This window comes from Hyla sarda, unplaced genomic scaffold (genome assembly GCF_029499605.1).
Source record: "Hyla sarda isolate aHylSar1 unplaced genomic scaffold, aHylSar1.hap1 scaffold_290, whole genome shotgun sequence".
Lineage (NCBI taxonomy): Eukaryota > Metazoa > Chordata > Amphibia > Anura > Hylidae > Hyla > Hyla sarda.
This window is the reverse complement of record NW_026609608.1, coordinates 44,847-65,000: the sequence shown is the minus strand read 5'-3', so window position 1 is coordinate 65,000 and position 20,154 is coordinate 44,847. Positions and strand designations below refer to the sequence as shown.

General features: G+C 47.2%; 1 protein-coding gene across 2 annotated transcripts in view; it reads left to right on the top strand.

Moving 5' to 3' along the window:
* APLP1 (amyloid beta precursor like protein 1) overlaps positions 1–20,154 on the top strand; it is a 144,935-nt gene that overhangs the window by 103,794 nt on the left and 20,987 nt on the right. The window contains exons 9-16 of one of the 2 annotated variants that reach the window (XM_056553374.1): positions 4,284–4,442; positions 4,527–4,655; positions 4,733–4,832; positions 7,666–7,800; positions 7,934–7,957; positions 10,826–10,896; positions 14,097–14,156; positions 15,689–15,832. In XM_056553374.1, coding sequence (XP_056409349.1) covers positions 4,284–4,442; positions 4,527–4,655; positions 4,733–4,832; positions 7,666–7,800; positions 7,934–7,957; positions 10,826–10,896; positions 14,097–14,156; positions 15,689–15,832 — 822 coding nt within the window. The remainder of the gene's footprint in view (positions 1–4,283; positions 4,443–4,526; positions 4,656–4,732; positions 4,833–7,665; positions 7,801–7,933; positions 7,958–10,825; positions 10,897–14,096; positions 14,157–15,688; positions 15,833–20,154) is intronic. The other variant, XM_056553375.1, reaches the window with a different exon arrangement.

The following is a 20,154-nucleotide window of genomic DNA, read 5'->3' as shown; positions in this document are numbered from 1 at the left end:
AGTATAGTTCCCCCCCACATTAGGTGCAGTACAGTTCCCCCACATTAGGTGCAGTATATTTCCCCCACATTAGGTGCAGTATAGTTCCCCCCACATTAGGTGCAGTACAATCCCCCTACATTAGGTGCAGTACAATTCCCCCACATTAGGTGCAGTACAGTTCCCTCACATTAGGTGCAGTACAGTTCCCTCACATTAGGTGCAGTACAGTTCCCCCACATTAGGTGCAGTATATTTCCCCCACATTAGGTGCAGTATAGTTCCCCCACAGACATACAGCCTTCAGTCATAAACAGTGTATGCCTGTGTACTGCCCCGCTTCAGTGTTCCGACCACCACTCCTCTGGTCAGGGGTCACAATCTACTGCTGTGTCCTATGTATGTCCCGGGACTGGAGGAGCGGTGGTCGGAGCACTGAAGATGACATGCTGGTAACTTACCATGCGCTCGCGTGTCCTCCTCCTCGATGCTCCTCTGTTCCTATGGGCGTCAGTGATGTCCCTGCGTGCGCTATCTCCCGGCGGCTCCTGCATTTTTTAAGTTAACACGAGGCCGCAGAAAGGTAACCAGGAAATCCTTGTGTCCCGAATGTGACAGGGCCCCCAGCGGGCTGCTCAGTGGGGGATCCCCCTCTTGTATCCTTCACTGAGCAGCCCGCAGGTGGCCCCCTGGGGGATGGGGGCCCTGGGCAATTGCCCTGCCCTAACGCCATCCCTGTTTACACCCCACCTCCCATAGTAAGGATAAATACTGGACGCATCCATACAACGTATCCCATTATATAGCTGAACGGAGTCGTGTAGAAGACGTGAGGAGCGGCTGCCTGAGTCGTCAGGTTCTGGTCCTTCTCTGTAGGCTCTATATTAGTAAATTGGTCATGGACTGGATGATCATGTGATGAGATTATAGTGATGGCTTTATCATACCTGTGTCTTGGTGGTGGTGGCTCCATCATATATGTATCTTGTTGGTGGTGGCTCCATCATACCTGTATCTTGGTGTTGGTGGCTCCATCATACCTGTATCTTAGTGGTGGTAGCTCCATCATAACTGTATCTTGGTGGTGGTGGCTCCATTATTCCTGTATCTTAGTGGTGGTGGCTCCATCATACCTGTGTCTTGGTGGTGGCGGCTCCATCATATATTTATCTTAGTGGTGTTGGCTCCATCATATATGTATCTTGGTGGTGGTGGTTCCATTATACCTGTATCTTGGTGGTGGCTCCATCATACCTGTATCTTGGTGGTGGCGGCTCCATCATATATGTATCTTAGTGGTGGCGGCTCCATCATATATGTATCTTGGTGCTGGTGGCTCCATCATATATCTATCTTTGTGGTGGTGGCTCCATCATGTATGTATCTTGGTGGTGGTGGTTCCATCATATATGTATCTTGGTGGTGGTGGCTCCATCATATATGTATCTTGGTGGGGGGCTCCATCATATATGTATCTTGGTGGCGGCGGCTCCATCATATATGTATCTTGATGGTGGTGGCGGCTCCATCATATATGTATCTTGGTGGTGGTGGCTCCATCATATATGTTTCTTAGTGGTGGTGGCTCCATCATATATGTATCTTGGTGGCTGCGGCTCCATCATATATGTATCTTGGTGGTGGCTCCATCATATATGTTTCTTAGTGGTGGCGGCTCCATCATATATGTATCTTAGTGGTGGTGGCTCCATCATATATGTATCTTAGTGGTGGTGGCTCCATCATATATGTATCTTGGTGGTGGTGGCTCCATCATACATGTATCGTGGTGCTGGTTGCTCCATCATATATGTATCTTGGTGGTGGCGGCTCCATCATATATGTATCTTAGTGGTGGTGGCTCCATCATATATGTATCTTAGTGGTGGCGGCTCCATCATATATGTATCTTGGTGGTGGCGGCTCCATCAAATATGTATCTCGATGGTGGTGGGTCCATCATATGTGTATCTTGGTGGCTGAGGCTCCATCATATATGTATCTTGGTGGTGGTGGCTCCATCATATATGTATCTTGGTGGTGGCGGCTCCATCATATATGTATCTTGGTGGTGGCGGCTCCATCATATATGTATCTTGGTGGTGGCGGCTCCATCATATATGTATCTTGGTGGTGGCGGCTCCATCATATATGTATCTTGGTGGTGGTGGCTCCATCATATATGTATCTTAGTCGTGGTGGCTCCATCATATATGTATCTTAGTCGTGGTGGCTCCATCATATATGTATCTTAGCTATGGTGGCTCCATCATATTTGTATCTTGGTGGTGGCGTCTCCATCATATATGTATCTTGGTGGTGGCGGCTCCATCATATATGTATCTTGGTGGTGGCGGTTCCATCATATATGTATCTTGGTGGTGGCGGCCCCATCATATATGTATCTTGGTGGTGGCGGCTCCATCATATATGTATCTTGGTGGTGGCGGCTCCATCATATATGTATCTTGGTGGTGGCGGCTCCATCATATATGTATCTTGGTGGTGGCGGCTCCATCATATATGTATCTTGGTGGTGGCGGCTCCATCATAAATGTATCTTGGTGGTGGCGGCTCCATCATAAATGTATCTTGGTGGTGGCGGCTCCATCATATATGTATCTTGGTGGTGGCGGTTCCATCATATATGTATCTTGGTGGTGGCGGCTCCATCATAAATGTATCTTGGTGGTGGCGGCTCCATCATAAATGTATCTTGGTGGTGGCGGCTCCATCATATATGTATCTTGGTGGTGGCGGCTCCATCATATATGTATCTTGGTGGTGGCGGTTCCATCATAAATGTATCTTGGTGGTGGCGGCTCCATCATATATGTATCTTGGTGGTGGCGGCCCCATCATATATGTATCTTGGTGGTGGCGGTTCCATCATATATGTATCTTGGTGGTGGCGGCTCCATCATATATGTATCTTGGTGGTGGCGGCTCCATCATATATGTATCTTGGTGGTGGCGGCTCCATCATATATGTTTCTTGGTGGTGGCGGCTCCATCATATATGTATCTTGGTGGTGGCGGCTCCATCATATATGTATCTTGGTGGTGGTGGCTCCATCATATATGTATCTTAGCTATGGTGGCTCCATCATATTTGTATCTTGGTGGTGGCGGCTCCATCATATATGTTTCTTGGTGGTGGCGGCTCCATCATATATGTATCTTGGTGGTGGCGGCTCCATCATAAATGTATCTTGGTGGTGGCGGCTCCATCATATATGTATCTTGGTGGTGGCGGCTCCATCATATATGTATCTTGGTGGTGGCGGCTCCATTTTGGGAGGTGATCCATCAAGTCCAATATGGGGTGTCCCATCAGGACTGTGGTATAGACTTGATGGTGACTGGTTGGGATGGTGGAGGTCATGTCTAGGATGATGAGGGTCATGGGCTACTCCACAAGGTAGTGACTACAATCTAATGACATGGTGGTCTTATGTCCTGGATGAACGTGTTCAGTATAAAGTCTCCAGACTCCAGGAACAGATGTAGCAGAGCTGACTGTGTGCTTCAGATCTCACCCTACTATTATAGAACACGTTGAGCTCAGCTACATCTGTCCACCAATCCTTCTGCTGATGGTGACATAAAGAAGACAATGTGAACATGTCCCTGGGGCTACGCCTGGGGTCGTGTTACCAGTGCAAAGTGATCATGTGACAGGGGGCGCGAGGACTGTAAAGCCGATCAGATCCGTCACCCTGCAGGATTATAGCACAGGACATGGCGGCGCAGTGGGCGGGGTCTGTAATAACGCATTGGGTTACATGGCGCTCCACTATAAGGCCTTCAGATCTCCAGAGAATTCTTACCAACCTGCAAATTGTGGAAACATGGAGGACATGATACGATGACAGAAGGCGGTGATCACACCTCATGTATCTAATCTGACCATGTGATACCGACTGCTGAATAACTAAGAAAACCATGTTTGTCTACTAAGCTGATGTATCTAATCCTATCATGTGATACCGACTGCTGAGGCACTGTATCCAGTCCTATCATCTTTTATACTACATGCTGAAATGTGTATGTAAACGTGTCATATGGGATTCTGTCTACTGAACTATGTATCTAACCCTATCATGTGTGATACTGTCTGCTGAGTTGGTGTATCTAATCATCTCATATTTCATACTGTTTGCCTACTTAGGGTATCTAAGTCTATCATTCATAGTAGTCCATTCTGAGTATCTAAGCCTATTGTGTGTGATATTTTTATTTGGTGTATCTATACCTGTGTATCTAGGCTGTATCTAATCCCCTGTATGTGCTCCTCTCTACAGCACTTTCAGTCCATCCTGCAGACCCTGGAGAGTCAGATCTCAGCTCAGCGCCAGCGCCTGGTGGAGACGCATCTGGGTCGGGTGGTTGCAGCTCTTAATGATAACCGTAGGGCAGCGCTGGAGAACTACTTGGCGAGCGTGCAGACCACGCCCCTGGATGTAAGCCCCCTCCCCTTGTGTCCTCACTGATCCTCACTGATCTCCCAGGATCTGCCATGATCTTGTCTCTTCTGTTGTGCGCAGTCAGAGAAGGTCCTCCTGGCCCTGAAGAAATACATCCACGCCGAGCAGAAAGACCAGCGGCACACGGTGCGTCACTACCAGCACGTCAGCAGTGCCGAACCTGACCGAGCCGAGACCATCCAGTTCCAGGTAGTGGCCGTCCCTCTGTTGTCTCTGGTATCTGCCGGTCACAGTCTCTTTTATCAGCAAGTCGGTTTCTTCTTCAGGTTCTGACGCATCTCCGGGTCATCGAGGAACGAGTCAACCAATCGCTGTCCCTGTTGTACAGGAACCCGCAGCTGATGCCGGAGCTACGCCAGCAGATCGGTGAGTGTGAGGTCGGTGCAAGGTACAAAAGGACTCCATGTACCCGGCACTTAGACTAGACTCAGGAACGACTTTGTTGCAGACAGGACTAGTGACTTAGATGTGGCCTATACCTAGGAGGTATGCCTGACATTAGAAATACCTGGGCCTAATAACCTTTGACCTCCCCGTAATGCGGCTTATACCTAGGAGGTATGCCTAACATTAGAAATACCTGGGCCTAATAACCTTTGACCTCCCAGTGATGCAGCTTATACCTAGGAGGTATGCCTGGCATTAGAAATACCTGCGCCTAATAACCTTTGACCTCCCCGTGATGCGGCTTATACCTAGGTGGTATGCCTGACATTAGAAATACCTGGGCCTAATAACCTTTGACCTCCCTGTGATGCGGCTTATACCTAGGAGGTATGCCTGACATTAGAAATACCTGGGCCTAATAACCTTTCACCTCCCTGTGATGCGGCTTATACCTAGGAAGTATGCCTGACATTAGAAATACCTTGGCCTAATAACCCTTACGACCTCCCCGTGATGCGGCTTATACCTAGGAGGTATGCCTGACATTAGAAATACCTCTGCCTAATAACCTTTGACCTCCCCGTGATGCGGCTTATACCTAGGAGGTATGCCTGACATTAGAAATACCTGGGCCTAATAACCTTTGATCTCCCAGTGATGTGGCTTATTCCTAGGAGGTATGCCTGACATTAGAAATACCTGGGCCTAATAACCTTTGACCTCCCCGTGATGCGGCTCATACCTAGGAGGTATGCCTGACATTAGAAATACCTGGGCCTAATAACCTTTGACCTCCCTGTGATGCGGCTTATTCCTAGGAGGTAGGCCTGACATTAGAAATACCTGTGCCTAATAACGTTTGACCTCCCCGTGATGCGGCTTATTCCTAGGAGGTATGCCTGACATTAGAAATACCTGGGCCTAATAACCTTTGACCTCCCAGTGATATGACTTATTCCTAGGAGGTATGCCTGACATTAGAAATACCTGGGCCTAATAACCTTTGACCTCCCCGTAATGCGGCTTATACCTAGGAGGTATGTCTGACATTAGAAATACCTGTGCCTAATAACCTTTGACCTCCCCGTGATGCGGCTTATACCTAGGAGGTATGCCTGACATTAGAAATACCTGTGCCTAATAACCTTTGACCTCCCCGTGATGCGGCTTATACCTAGGAGGTATGCCTGACATTAGAAATACCTGGGCCTAATAACCTTTGACCTCCCCGTGATGCGGCTTATACCTAGGAGGTATGCCTGACATTAGAAATACCTGGGCCTAATAACCTTTGACCTCCCCGTGATGCGGCTTATACCTAGGAGGTATGCCTGACATTAGAAATACCTGGGCCTAATAACCTTTGACCTCCCCGTGATGCGGCTTATACCTAGGAGGTATGCCTGACATTAGAAATACCTCTGCCTAATAACCTTTGACCTCCCCGTGATGCGGCTTATACCTAGGAGGTATGCCTGACATTAGAAATACCTCTGCCTAATAACCTTTGACCTCCCCGTGATGCGGCTTATACCTAGGAGGTATGCCTGACATTGGAAATACCTGGGCCTAATAACCTTTGACCTCCCCGTTATGCGGCTTATGCCTAGGAGGTATGCCTGACATTAGAAATACCTGGGCCTAATAACCTTTGACCTCCCCGTGATGTAACTGGATTGAAGAGCAGGACATGTGCTCACGGCTTTGGCCAGGGCTAGACTGACTACAACAAGAATGGGGTCCACCTCTATTCCCAGGATAGGGAGGCAGTGTGGGACAGGCTCCTGAATCCACATGACTAAACTCAACTGTACAAGAAATGCAGTGCCAACAAATTAACCCTCTGCACGCTGTAGAACTCAGTGTATGCTAAAACGGCATATACAAGAGAATACCCAAAATCACCCTAGGGGTCGCGAAGGTCCAAAACATGGAGGTCACCAAGGTTTGCTATTAGGTTAGTGACTAAATGTTATTCCCGCTCCCTCCAAGGGGTCTCAGAAGATAATGCCCCTCAGGCCTGATAGGGGGCCACGGCGGAGTCTATTATGACGCTGATCTTTGTGATGTCATGACGCTGATCTTTGTGAAGTCATGACGCTGATCTTTGTGATGTCATGACGCCGATCTTTGTGATGTCATGACGCCGATCTTTGTGATGTCATGACGCCGATCTTTGTGATGTCATGACGCTGATCTTTGGGATGTCATGACGCTGATCTTTGTGATGTCATGACGCTGATCTTTGTGAAGTCATGACGCTGATCTTTGTGATGTCATGACGCCGATCTTTGTGATGTCATGACGCCGATCTTTGTGATGTCATGACGCCGATCTTTGTGATGTCATGACGCCGATCTTTGTGAAGTCATGACGCTGATCTTTGTGATGTCATGACGCTGATCTTTGTGATGTCATGACGCTGATCTTTGTGATGTCATGACGCCGATCTTTGTGATGTCATGACGCCGATCTTTGTGATGTCATGACGCCGATCTTTGTGATGTCATGACGCCGATCTTTGTGATGTCATGACGCCGATCTTTGTGATGTCATGACGCTGATCTTTGTGATGTCATGACGCTGATCTTTGTGATGTCATGACGCTGATCTTTGTGAAGTCATGACGCTGATCTTTGTGATGTCATGACGCCGATCTTTGTGATGTCATGACGCTGATCTTTGGGATGTCATGACGCTGATATTTGTGATGTCATGACGCCGATCTTTGTGATGTCATGACGCTGATCTTTGTGATGTCATGACGCTGATCTTTGTGATGTCATGACGCTGATCTTTGTGATGTTTGCAGAGAGTTGGCTGCGCACGGAGTGGGTGGGGGCGAGCGACCTCCTGAGCTCCACACAGAAGAAGCTGAGTGACGACGGTGACTACCCCGAGATGAGAGTGCCCCCCCAGAACTCTGCTGAGACGTCTCAGGGAGAAGGTGAGGCCCTGTCCGTCGCTCTGCCGCCATTTTCTTGGCTTTTCTCTGAATCTTATGAATCTTTCTTCTCTTTGTCTTCTCCGCTTGCTTTGTCTTCTTGTTACTTTTTGCCTCTTGGGGGACGGTGCACCAGACTCCGCGCAGATAGAACGGAAAGGTCAGTGCTTGGCTCCTGCATCCGTCTCTTCCGTAGCCCCGAGCGTCCTTCTTAAAGACTAGAACAGCAGTGTCGCCCACGGCAACCAGATTCTGACCCCCCAAATGCTCCCATAGAATTTAGTTTCTCCAGTTGTCTACAGTGGGGATCAAAAGTTAGGGCACCCCAGGTAAAAAATGTGTATTAATGTGCATAAAGAAGCCAAGGAAAGATGAAAAAATCTCCAAAAGGCATCAAATTACAGATTAGACATTCTTATAATATGTCAACAAAAGTTACATTTTATTTCCATCATTTACACTTTCACAATAACAGAAAACAAAAAAATGGCGTCTGCAAAAATGTGTGCACCCTGCAGAATTTATAGCATGCACTGCCCCCTTTACAAAGCTGAGACCGGCCAGTGTCATGGATTGTTCTCTATCATCATCTGGGAAGACCAAGTGATGTCAATCTCAAAGGTTTTAAATGCCCAGACTCATCTGACCTTGCCCCAACAATCAGCACCACGGGTTCTTCTAAGCAGTTGTCTAGAAATCTGAAACTGAAAATAGTTGACGCTCACAAAGCTGGAGAAGGCTATAAGAAGATAGCAAAACGTTTTCAGATGTCAATATCCTCTGTTTGGAATGTAATTAAGAAATGGCAGTCATCAGGAACAGTGGAAGTTAAAGCAAGATCTGGAAGACCAAGAAAAATATCAGACAGAACAGCTTGCAGGATTATGAGAAAAACAATTCAAAACCCACGTTTGACTGCACAATCCCTCCAGAAAGATCTGGCAGACACTGGAGTTGTGGTTACACTATTCCACTATAAAGAGATACTTGTACAAATATGGTCTTCATGGAAGAGTTATCAGAAGAAAACCTCTTCTACGTCCTCACCACAAAAATCAGCGTTTGAACTTTGCAAATGAACATATAGACAAGCCTGATGCATTTTGGAAACCAGTTCTGTGGACCGATGAGGTTAAAATTGAACTTTTTGTGCGGAATGAGCAAAGGTACGTTTGGAGAAGAAGGGGAGCAGAATTTAAAGAAAAGAACCTCTGTCCAACTGTTAAGCATGGGGGTGGATCAATCATGCTTTGGGGTGGTATTGCAGCCAGTGGCACAGGGAACATCTCACGAGTAGAAGGAAAAAGGGATTCAATAAAATGTCAGCAAATTTTGGATGCTACCCTGATGCCATCTGTGAAAAAGCTGAAGTTAAAGAGAGGATGGCTTCTACAAATGGATAATGATCCTAAACACACCTCGAAATCCACGGGGGATTACATCAAGAAGCGTAAACTGAAGGTTTTGTCATGGCCTTCACAATCTCCTGACCTCAACATAATTGAAAATCTATGGATAGACCTTAAAAGAGCAGTGCGTGACAGACAGACCAGAAATCTCAAAGAACTGGAAGACTTTTGTAAGGAATAATGGGCAAAGATACCTCAAACAAGAATTGAAAGACTCTTGGCTGGCTACAAAAAGCGTTTACAAGCTTCGATACTTGCCAAAGGGGGCAGTACAAGATATTAACTCTGCAGGGTGCCCAAACTTTTGCAGACAACATTTTTTTGTTTTCTATTATTTTGAAAGTGTAAATGATGGGAATAAAATGTAAGGCTGGGTTCACACTATGTTTTTCAACTACGGTTCCCGCATACGTTTTCTATCAAAAACCGTATGGGGGAAAAACGGATGGAACAGTATGGGAAAAAGTAAACCGTATACGTTTTTAAACAGTATACTGTTTTAAAAAGTGCATACAGTTCCGTCAGTTTTTATAGAAAAAAACCCATACGTTTTTGAAAATTTTGTCCATTTTTAATGGGAGGGGTCTTGGGTGGGGACTTTAGGATGCAAATGCGCATGTGCAAATTAAAAACGTATACGTTTTTCCCGTATGGAACCGTATACATGTGCGTTTCCCATTGACGTCCATGTTAAAAAAAAACGTATGTGGTTGCAGTACAGTCAACCACGGTTTTGACTCCGGTTTAATAACCGTACTGCAACCGCATATGTTTTTTTTTTAACATGGACGTCAATGGGAAACGCACATGTATACGGTTCCATACGGGAAAAACGTATACGTTTTTAATTTGCACATGCGCATTTGCATCCTAAAGTCCCCACCCAAGACCCCTCCCATTAAAAATGGACAAAATTTTCAAAAACGTATGGGTTTTTTTCTATAAAAACTGACGGAACTGTATGCACTTTTTAAAACAGTATACTGTTTAAAAACGTATACGGTTTACTTTTTCCCCATACTGTTCCATCCGTTTTTTTCCCCATACGGTTTTTGATAGAAAATGTATGCGGGAACTGTAGTTGAACCCAGCCTAACTTTTGGTGACATATTATAAGAATGTCTAATCTGTAATCTGATGCCTTTTGGAGATTTTTCCATCTTTCCTTGGCTTCTTTATACACATTAATACCAATTTTTACCTGGGGGCCCAAACTTTTGACCTCCACTGTATCCTTATATCTCCTTCTGGGTGACAACCAATATGGCTGCCATTTTGGCCCATACATTCCCCAGACTCCTGAATGGCAGAACTGAGGAAAATAAAGGAGAGCAGAGCGCAGCTCATATGGCCTCCATGACTCCTTTCACAGGATCATCACCCAACTTTCCATAACAGTTATAGGAGAGAACTAGAAAGTTGTGTAGGTCACAATGGCGGCCATAATAACTCAGCAGAACCTATTGTGTATTCCCCCTACACAGCCCCTTGTGGGCCTCCCACCTCCTCATACTTCCAATATGGCGGACACTAACCTGTGGTTGCTCTGGGTGGCAGTGCTGTTCCTGTACACGAGGTTTAGGATATAAACACTCACATTCTTCATGTGTCTCCTGCAGGGTCCGCGGTCTGGGACATGTACTCCGATTTCCCCCCCAGTGAGCGGACTATTACCTTCCCCGGAGAGAAGGTGAGTACGGAATCTATATGGGATCTGTACAGAGTTTATATAGGATCTGTACAAGGTCAGTATGGGATCTATACAGGGTTTATATGGGATCTATACAGGGTTTATATGGGATCTATACAGGGTTTATATGGGATCTATACAGGGTTTATATGGGATCTATACAGGGTTTATATGGGATCTATACAGGGTTTATATGGGATCTATACAGGGTTTATATGGGATCTATACAGGGTTTATATGGGATCTATACAGGGTTTATATGGGATCTATACAGGGTTTATATGGGATCTATACAGGGTTTATATGGGATCTATACAGGGTTTATATGGGATCTATACAGAGTTTATATGGGATCTATACAGGGTCTATAAGGGATCTGTACAGGGTCAGTATGGGATCTATACAAGTTTATATGGGATCTGTAAAGGGTCTATATGGGATCTGTACGGAGTTTATATGGGATCTGTACAGGGTCAGTATGGGATCTATACAGGGTTTATATGGGATCTATACAGGGTCTATAAGGGATCTGTACAGGGTCAGTATGGGATCTATACAAGTTTATATGGGATCTGTAAAGGGTCTATATGGGATCTGTACGGAGTTTATATGGGATCTGTACAGGGTCAGTATGGGATCTATACAGGGTTTATATGGGATCTATACAGGGTTTATATGGGATCTATACAGGGTATATATGGGGTCTGTACAGGGTCTATAAGGGATCTGTACAGGGTCAGTATGGGATCTATACAAGTTTATATGGGATCTGTACAGGGTCTATATGGGATCTGTACAGGGTCAGTATGGGATCTATACAGGGTTTATATGGGATCTGTACAGGGTCAGTGTGGGATCTATACAGGGTTTATATATGGATTTGTACAGGGTCAGTATGGGATCTATAGATGGTTTATATGGGATCTATACATGGTTTATATGAGATGTACAGGGTCTATATGGGATCTATACAGGGTCTATATGGGATATAAACATGGTTTATGCGGGATCTATACGGGGTTTATATGGGATCTATACAGGGTTTATATGGGATCTATACAGGGTTTACATGGGATCTGTACAGAGTCTATATGGGATCTATACAGGGTTTATATGGGATCTTTACAGGGTCAGTATGGGATCTATACATGGTCTATATGGGGTCTATACAGGTTTATATGGGATCTGTACAAGGTCAGTATGGGATCTATGCAGGGTTTATATGGGATATATACATGGTTTATATGGGATCTATACAGGGTCTATATGGGATATAAACATGGTTTATGCGGGATCTATACAGGGTTTATATGGGATCTTTACAGGGTCAGTATGGGATCTATACAGGGTCTATATGGGGTCTATACAGGTTTATATGGGATCTGTACAGGGTCAGTATGGGATCTATGCAGGGTTTATGTGGGATCTGTACAGGGTCAGTATGGGATCTATACAGGGTTTATGTGGGATCTGTACAGGGTCAGTATGGGATCTATACAGGGTTTATATAAGGATTTGTGCAGGGTCAGTATGGGATCTATGCAGGGTTTATGTGGGATCCATACAGGGTTTATATAAGGATTTGTGCAGGGTCAGTATGGGATCTATGCAGGGTTTATGTGGGATCTGTACAGGGTTTATATGGGATCTATACATGGTTTATATGGGATCTGTACAGAGTCTATATGGGATCTATACAGGGTCTATATGGGTCTATACAGGTTTATATGGGATCTGTACAGGGTCAGTATGGGATCTATGCAGGGTTTATGTGGGATCTGTACAGGGTTTATATGGGATCTGTTCAGGGTCAGTATGGGATCCATACAGGGTTTATATATGGATTTGTGCAGGGTCAGTATGGGATCTATGCAGGGTTTATGTGGGATCTGTACAGGGTTTATATGGGATCTATACATGGTTTATATGGGATCTGTACAGAGTCTATATGGGATCTATACAGGGTCTATATGGGTCTATACAGGTTTATATGGGATCTGTACAGAGTCTATATGGGATCTATACAGGGTTCATAAGGGATCTTTACAGGGTCAGTATGGGATCTATACAGTGTCTATATGGGGTCTATACAGGTTTATAAGGGATCTGTACAGGGTCAGTATGGGATCTATGCAGGGTTTATGTGGGATCTGTACAGGGTTTATATTGGATCTGTACAGGGTCAGTATGGGATCTATACAGGGTTTATATGGGATCTGTAAAGGGGCAGTATGGGATCTATGCAGGGTTTATATGGGATCAGTACAGGGTTTATATGGGATCTGTACAGGCTTAGTATGGGATCTATACAGGGTTTATATGGAATCTGTTCAGGGTCAGTATGGATCTATACAGGGTTTATATATGGATTTGTACAGGGTCAGTATGGGATCTATACAGGGTCTATGTGGGATCTGTACAGGGTTTATATGGGATCTGTACAGGGTCAGTATGGGATCTATACAGGGTTTATATGGGATCTGTAAAGGGGCAGTATGGGATCTATGCTGGGTTTATATGGGATCAGTACAGGGTTTATATGGGATCTGTACAGGCTTAGTATGGGATCTATACAGGGTTTATATGGAATCTGTTCAGGGTCAGTATGGATCTATACAGGGTTTATATATGGATTTGTACAGGGTCAGTATGGGATCTATGCATGGTTTATATGGATCTGTACAGGGTTTATATGGGATCTGTACAGGGTTTATATGGGATCTGTACGGGTCTATATGGGATCTGTACGGGGCTATATGGGATCTCTACGGGGTCAGTATAGGATATATATGGGTTTATGTGGGATCTGTATGGGGGTCTATATGGGATCTATACAGGGTTTATATGGAATCTGTGGAGGGTCAGTATGGATCTATACAGGGTTTATATATGGATTTGTACAGGGTCAGTATGGAATCTATTCATGGTTTATATGGATCTGTACAGGGTCTATATGGGATCTGTACGGGGGCTATATGGGATCTCTACAGGGTCAGTATAGGGTCTATATGGGTTTATGTGGGATCTGTATGGGGTCTATATGGGATCTCTACAGGGTCAGTATAGGGTCTATATGGGTTTGTGGGATCTGTATGGGGTCTATATGGGATCTATACATGATAAATGATCAGTAGGGGATCTATATGGGATTTAGACTGAATCTATATGGGGATGACTAATGATGTCCCTCTGATATGCAGGATAACGGGTCAGTAAAGCAAGTCCACTACCAGTCCGAGGACATCCAGCGCGATGAACTGGTAAGTACGCCCCCCGCAGGCAGTATGAAGTATAGCATCAGCACTCAATCTTATATGGTTTCTGTCATTTCACCCCACAGACACAGGCAGTGGAGAGCGGGGCTTAGTGCAGAGACAGAACACAGGCAGTGGAGGGCGGGGCTTAGTGCAGAGACAGAACACAGGCAGTGGAGGGCGGAGCTTAGTGCAGAGACAGAACACAGGCAGTGGAGGGCGGGGCTTAGTGCAGAGACAGAACACAGGCAGTGGAGGGCGGAGCTTAGTGCAGAGACAGAACACTGGGGGATGGGGGCAGGGCTTAGTGCAGAGACAGAACACAGGCAGTGGAGGGCAGGGCTTAGTGCAGAGACAGAACACAGGCAGTGGAGGGCAGGGCTTAGTGCAGAGACAGAACACTGGGGGATGGGGGCAGGGCTTAGTGCAGAGACAGAACACAGGCAGTGGAGGGCGGGGCTTAGTGCAGAGACAGAACACAGGCAGTGGAGGGCGGGGCTTAGTGCAGAGACAGAACACAGGCAGTGGAGGGCAGGGCTTAGTGCAGAGACAGAACACAGGCAGTGGGGGCGGGGCTTAGTGCAGAGACAGAACACTGGGGGATGGGGGGGGGGTTTAGTGCAGAGACAGAACACTGGGGGATGGGGGGGGGGTTTAGTGCAGAGACAGTACACAGGGGGATGGGGGCGGGGCTTAGTGCAGAGACAGAACACAGGCAGTGGGGGCGGGGCTTAGTGCAGAGACAGAACACAGGGGGATGGGGGTGGGGCTTAGTGCAGAGACAGAACACAGGCAGTGGAGGGCGGGGCTTAGTGCAGAGAAACACAGGCACTGGAGGGCGGGGCTTTGGGCAGAGACAGAACACAGGCAATGGAGGGCGGGGCTTTGTGCAGAGACAGAACACAGACAGTAGGGGGCAGGGCTTAGTGCAGAGACAGAACACAGGCAGTGGAGGGCGGGGCTTTGTGCAGAGACAGAACACAGGCAGTGGAGGGCGGAGCTTAGTGCAGAGACAGAACACAGGCAGTGGAGGGCGGGGCTTTGTGCAGAGACAGAACACAGGCAGTGGAGGGCGGGGCTTAGTGCAGAGACAGAACACAGGCAGTGGAGGGCGGGCCTTAGTGCAGAAACAGAACACAGGCAGTTGGGGTGGGGCTTAGTGCAGACACAAAACAGGCAGTGGGGGCGCGGCTTAGTGCAGAGACAGAACACATGCAGTGGGGGGCGGGGCTTAGTGCAGAGACAGAACACTGGCAGTGGGGGCGGGGCTTAGTACAGAGACAGAATCAGGAGAGAGATAAGCTGCTGAAGATATGTTTAGCTCACAGAGGATTGTCTAGACTAGATACAACTGTAACAAACCTCCATCTGTGAGAAGTATTAGTTCAGGATGAGAGTTTATTCTCTGGATTCTGCATTCACTGACAGGAAGCCTCGTCCGGTGGTGCCTGATAGAACGCGGGCGCTGCTGATGGACGGTTGTCATGGAGACACTGCACATTTGTTTAGCAGTAATTGAGTAATAATCTGTCCTGCAGGAACCAGACACCCTGGTCACGTTCAACCGCGGCGCTCTGATCGGATTGCTGGTGGTGGCGGTTGCCGTGGCAATGGTTATAATCATCAGCCTTCTCCTCATCAGGCGCAAGCCCTACGGGACCATCAGTCACGGGATCATAGAGGTGAGAGGGACCCCAGGGGGCACTGGACTATTATATTGTTAGTACACACCAGATGTAGCCAAACTGCAGGAATCCTTCATCTATATATATATATATACTCTACCGCAGGGGTCTCAAACTCCCGGCCCGCGGGTCATTTGCGAACTGCAGAACAAAATTTTGCGGCCCGCACCAGGGATCTGGAATTTGTATCGCCCAACGCCTGGGACATGAAGTTCCGGGCTCTGGGCAGGTGATTTCTTCAGGCTAAATGCCGAAAGAGTTCACACACTTCAGAACACTGCTACATGTTACCCGGTGCAAACAGTTGTGCCCCGTCACGAAACTACTACTTCCATCTGCCTGCGGGGACTTCCTGGCGGAGGCGCGCGGTGAGTGACGTCACTTTTAGCGCCCACCTCCGCCAGGAAGTCCCCGCAGGCAGATGGAAGTAGTGCTTTCCAGGTGGGGAATCTGTGCTAAGGCTCCTAATGTGGGGAATCTATACTAAGGCTCCTAATGTGGGGAATCTATACTGAGGCTCCTAATGTGGGGGATCTATACTGAGGCCACCTAATGTGGGGGATCTATACTAAAGCTCCTAATGTGGGAAATATATACTAAGGCTCCTAATGTGGGGGATCTATACTGAGGCTCCTTATGTGGGGGATCTATACTGAGGCTCCTAATGTGGGGAATCTATACTATGTGGGGATCTATACTAAGGCTCCTAATGTGGGGGATCTATACTGAGGCCACCTAATGTGGGGAATCTATACTGAGGCCACCTAATGTGGGGGATCTATACTGAGGCTCCTAATGTGGGGAATCTATACTATGTGGGGGATCTATACTGAGTCTCCTAATGTGGGGAATCTATACTGAGGCCACCTAATGTGGGGGATCTATACTGAGGCTCCTAATGTGGGGAATCTATACTATGTGGGGGATCTATACTGAGGCTCCTAATGTGGGGAATCTATACTGAGGCCACCTAATGTGGGGGATCTATACTGAGGCCACCTAATGTGGGGGATCTATACTGAGGCTCCTAATGTGGGGAATCTATACTATTGTCACGATTCGGATGGCTGGAGGTGGATCCTCTGTGCCAGAGAGGGATTGGCGTGGACCGTGTTGGTGGACCGGTTTTAAGTTGCTACTGGTATTCACCAGAGCCCGCCGCAAAGCGGGATGGTCTTGCAGCGGCGGTACCAACCACGTCGTATCCACCGGCAACGGCTCAACCTTTCTGACTGCTGAGATAAACGCGGTACAAGGGAGTAGACAAGAGCAAGGTCGGACGTAGCAGAAGGTGGGGGCAGGCAGCAAGGGTCGTAGTCAGGGGCAACGGCAGAAGGTCTGGAACACAGGCTAAGAACACACAAGGAAACGCTTTCACTGGCACAATGGCAACAAGATCCGGCGAGGGAGTGCAGGGGAAGTGAGGTAATATAGGGAAGTGCACAGGTGAAGGTACTGATTAAAACCTCATGCGCCAATCAGTGGCGCACCGGCCCTTTAAGTCGCAAAGACCCAGCGCGCGCGCCCTAAGGAGCGGGGCCGCGCGCGCTGGGACAGCACAGACGGGGAACGGGTCTGGTAAGTGAATCGGGATGCGCATTGTGAGCGGGCGCGTCCCGCATCGCGAATCGCATCCCAGCTGGGAACATTATCGCAGCGCACCCGGTCGGCAGGTCTGATCGGGGCGCTGCGAATAAGAGAACGCTGTGAGCGCTCCGGGGAGGAGCGGGGACCCGGAGCACTCGGCGTAACAACTATGTGGGGGATCTATACTGAGGCTCCTAATGTGGGGGATCTATACTAAGGCCACCTAATGTGGGGAATCTATACTGAGGCCACCTAATGTGGGGGATATATACTGAGGCTACCTGATGTGGGGGATCTATACTGAGGCACCTAATGTGGGGGATCTATACTAGGTCACCTAATGTGGGGAATCTATACTAAGGCTCCTAATGTGGGGGATCTATACTAAGGCCACCGAATGTGGGGAATCTATACTGAGGCCACCTAATGTGGGGGATCTTTACTGAGGCTCCTAATGTGGGGAATCTATACTGAGGCTTCTAATGTGGGGGATCTATACTAAGGCCACCGAATGTGGGGGATCTATACTAAGGCCACCGAATGTGGGGAATCTATACTGAGGCCACCTAATGTGGGGGATCTTTACTGAGGCTCCTAATGTGGAGATCTATACTGAGGCCACCTAATGTGGGGGATATATACTGAGGCTACCTGATGTGGGGGATCTATACTGAGGCTCCTAATGTGGGGAATCTATACTAAGGCTCCTAATGTGGGGGATCTATACTGAGGCCACCTAATGTGGGGGATATATACTGAGGCTACCTGATGTGGGGGATCTATACTGAGGCTACCTGATGTGGGGGATCTATACTGAGGCTACCTGATGTGGGAGATCTATACTAGGTCACCTTATGTGGGGAATCTATGCTAAGGCTCCTAATGTGGGGGATCTATACTGAGGCCACCTAATGTGGGGGATCTTTACTGAGGCTCCTAATGTGGGGAATCTATACTAAGGCTCCTAATGTGGAGAATCTATACTAAGGCCACCTAATGTGGGGAATCTATACTAAGTCTCCTAATGTGGGGAATCTATACTAAGGCCACCTAATGTGGGGGATCTATACTAAGGCTCCTAATGTGGGGAATCTATACTAGGCCACCTAATGTGGGGGATCTATACTGAGGCTCCTAATGTGGGGGGTCTATACTAGGCCACCTAATGTGGGGAATCTATACTGAGGCCACCTAATGTGGAGGATCTATACTGATGCTCCTAATGTGGGGGATCTATACTAAGGCTACCTAATGTGGGGAATCTGTACTAAGGCCACCTAATGTGGGGGATCTATACTAAGGCTCCTAATGTGGGGGATCTATACTAAGGCTCCTAATGTGGGGGATCTATACTAAGGCTCCTAATGTGGGGGATCTATACTAAGGCTCCTAATGTGGGGGATCTATACTAAGGCTCCTAATGTGGGGGATCTATACTAAGGCTCCTAATGTGGGGGATCTATACTAAGGCTCCTAATGTGGGGGATCTATACTAAGGCTCCTAATGTGGGAAATATATACTAAGGCTCCTAATGTGGGGGATCTATACTAAGGCTCCTAATGTGGGGGATCTATACTAAGGCTCCTAATGTGGGGGATCTATACTAAGGCTCCTAATGTGGGAAATATATACTAAGGCTCCTGATGTGGGGGATCTATACTAAGGATCCTAATGTGGGGGATATATACTAAGGCTCCTAATGTGGGGAATCTATACTGAGGCTCCTAATGTGGGGAATCTATACTGAGGCTCCTAATGTGGGGGATCTATACTAAAGCTTCTAATGTGGGAAATATATACTAAGGCTCCTAATGTGGGGGATCTATACTAAGGCTCCTAATGTGGGGGATATATACTAAGGCTCCTAATGTGGGGAATCTATACTGAGGCTCCTAATGTGGGGAATCTATACTGAGGCTCCTTATGTGGGGGATCTATACTAAAGCTCCTAATGTGGGAAATATATACTAAGGCTCCTAATGTAGGGGATCTATACTAAGGCTCCTAATGTGGGGGATCTATACTAAGGCTCCTAATGTGGGGGATCTATACTGAGGCTCCTAATGTGGGGGATCTATACTAAAGCTCCTAATGTGGGAAATATATACTAAGGCTCCTAATGTGGGGAAAATATATACTAAGGCTCCTAATGTGGGGGATATATACTAAGGCTCCTAATGTGGGGGATCTATACTAAGGCCACCTAATGTGGGGGATCTATACTAAGGCCACCTAATGTGGGGGATCTATACTAAGGCCACCTAATGTGGGGGATCTATACTAAGGCCACCTAATGTGGGGGATCTATACTAAGGCCACCTAATGTGGGGGATCTATACTGAGGCTCCTAATGTGGGGGATCTATACTGAGGCTCCTAATGTGGGGAATCTATACGGAGGCTCCTAATGTGGGAAATCTATACTGAGGCTCCTAATGTGGGTGATCTATACTAAGGCTCCCAATGTGGGGGATCTATACTAAGGCTCCCAATGTGGGGGATCTATACTAAGGCTACCTAATGTGGGGAATCTATACTAAGGCCACCTAATGTGGGGGATCTATACTAAGGCTCCTAATGTGGGAAATCTATACTGAGGCTCCTAATGTGGGGGATCTATACTGAGGCTCCTAATGTGGGGGGGGGGGGGGGGTCTATACTAGGCCACCTAATGTGGAGGATCTATACTGAGGCTCCTAATGTGGGGGATCTATACTGAGGCTCCTAATGTG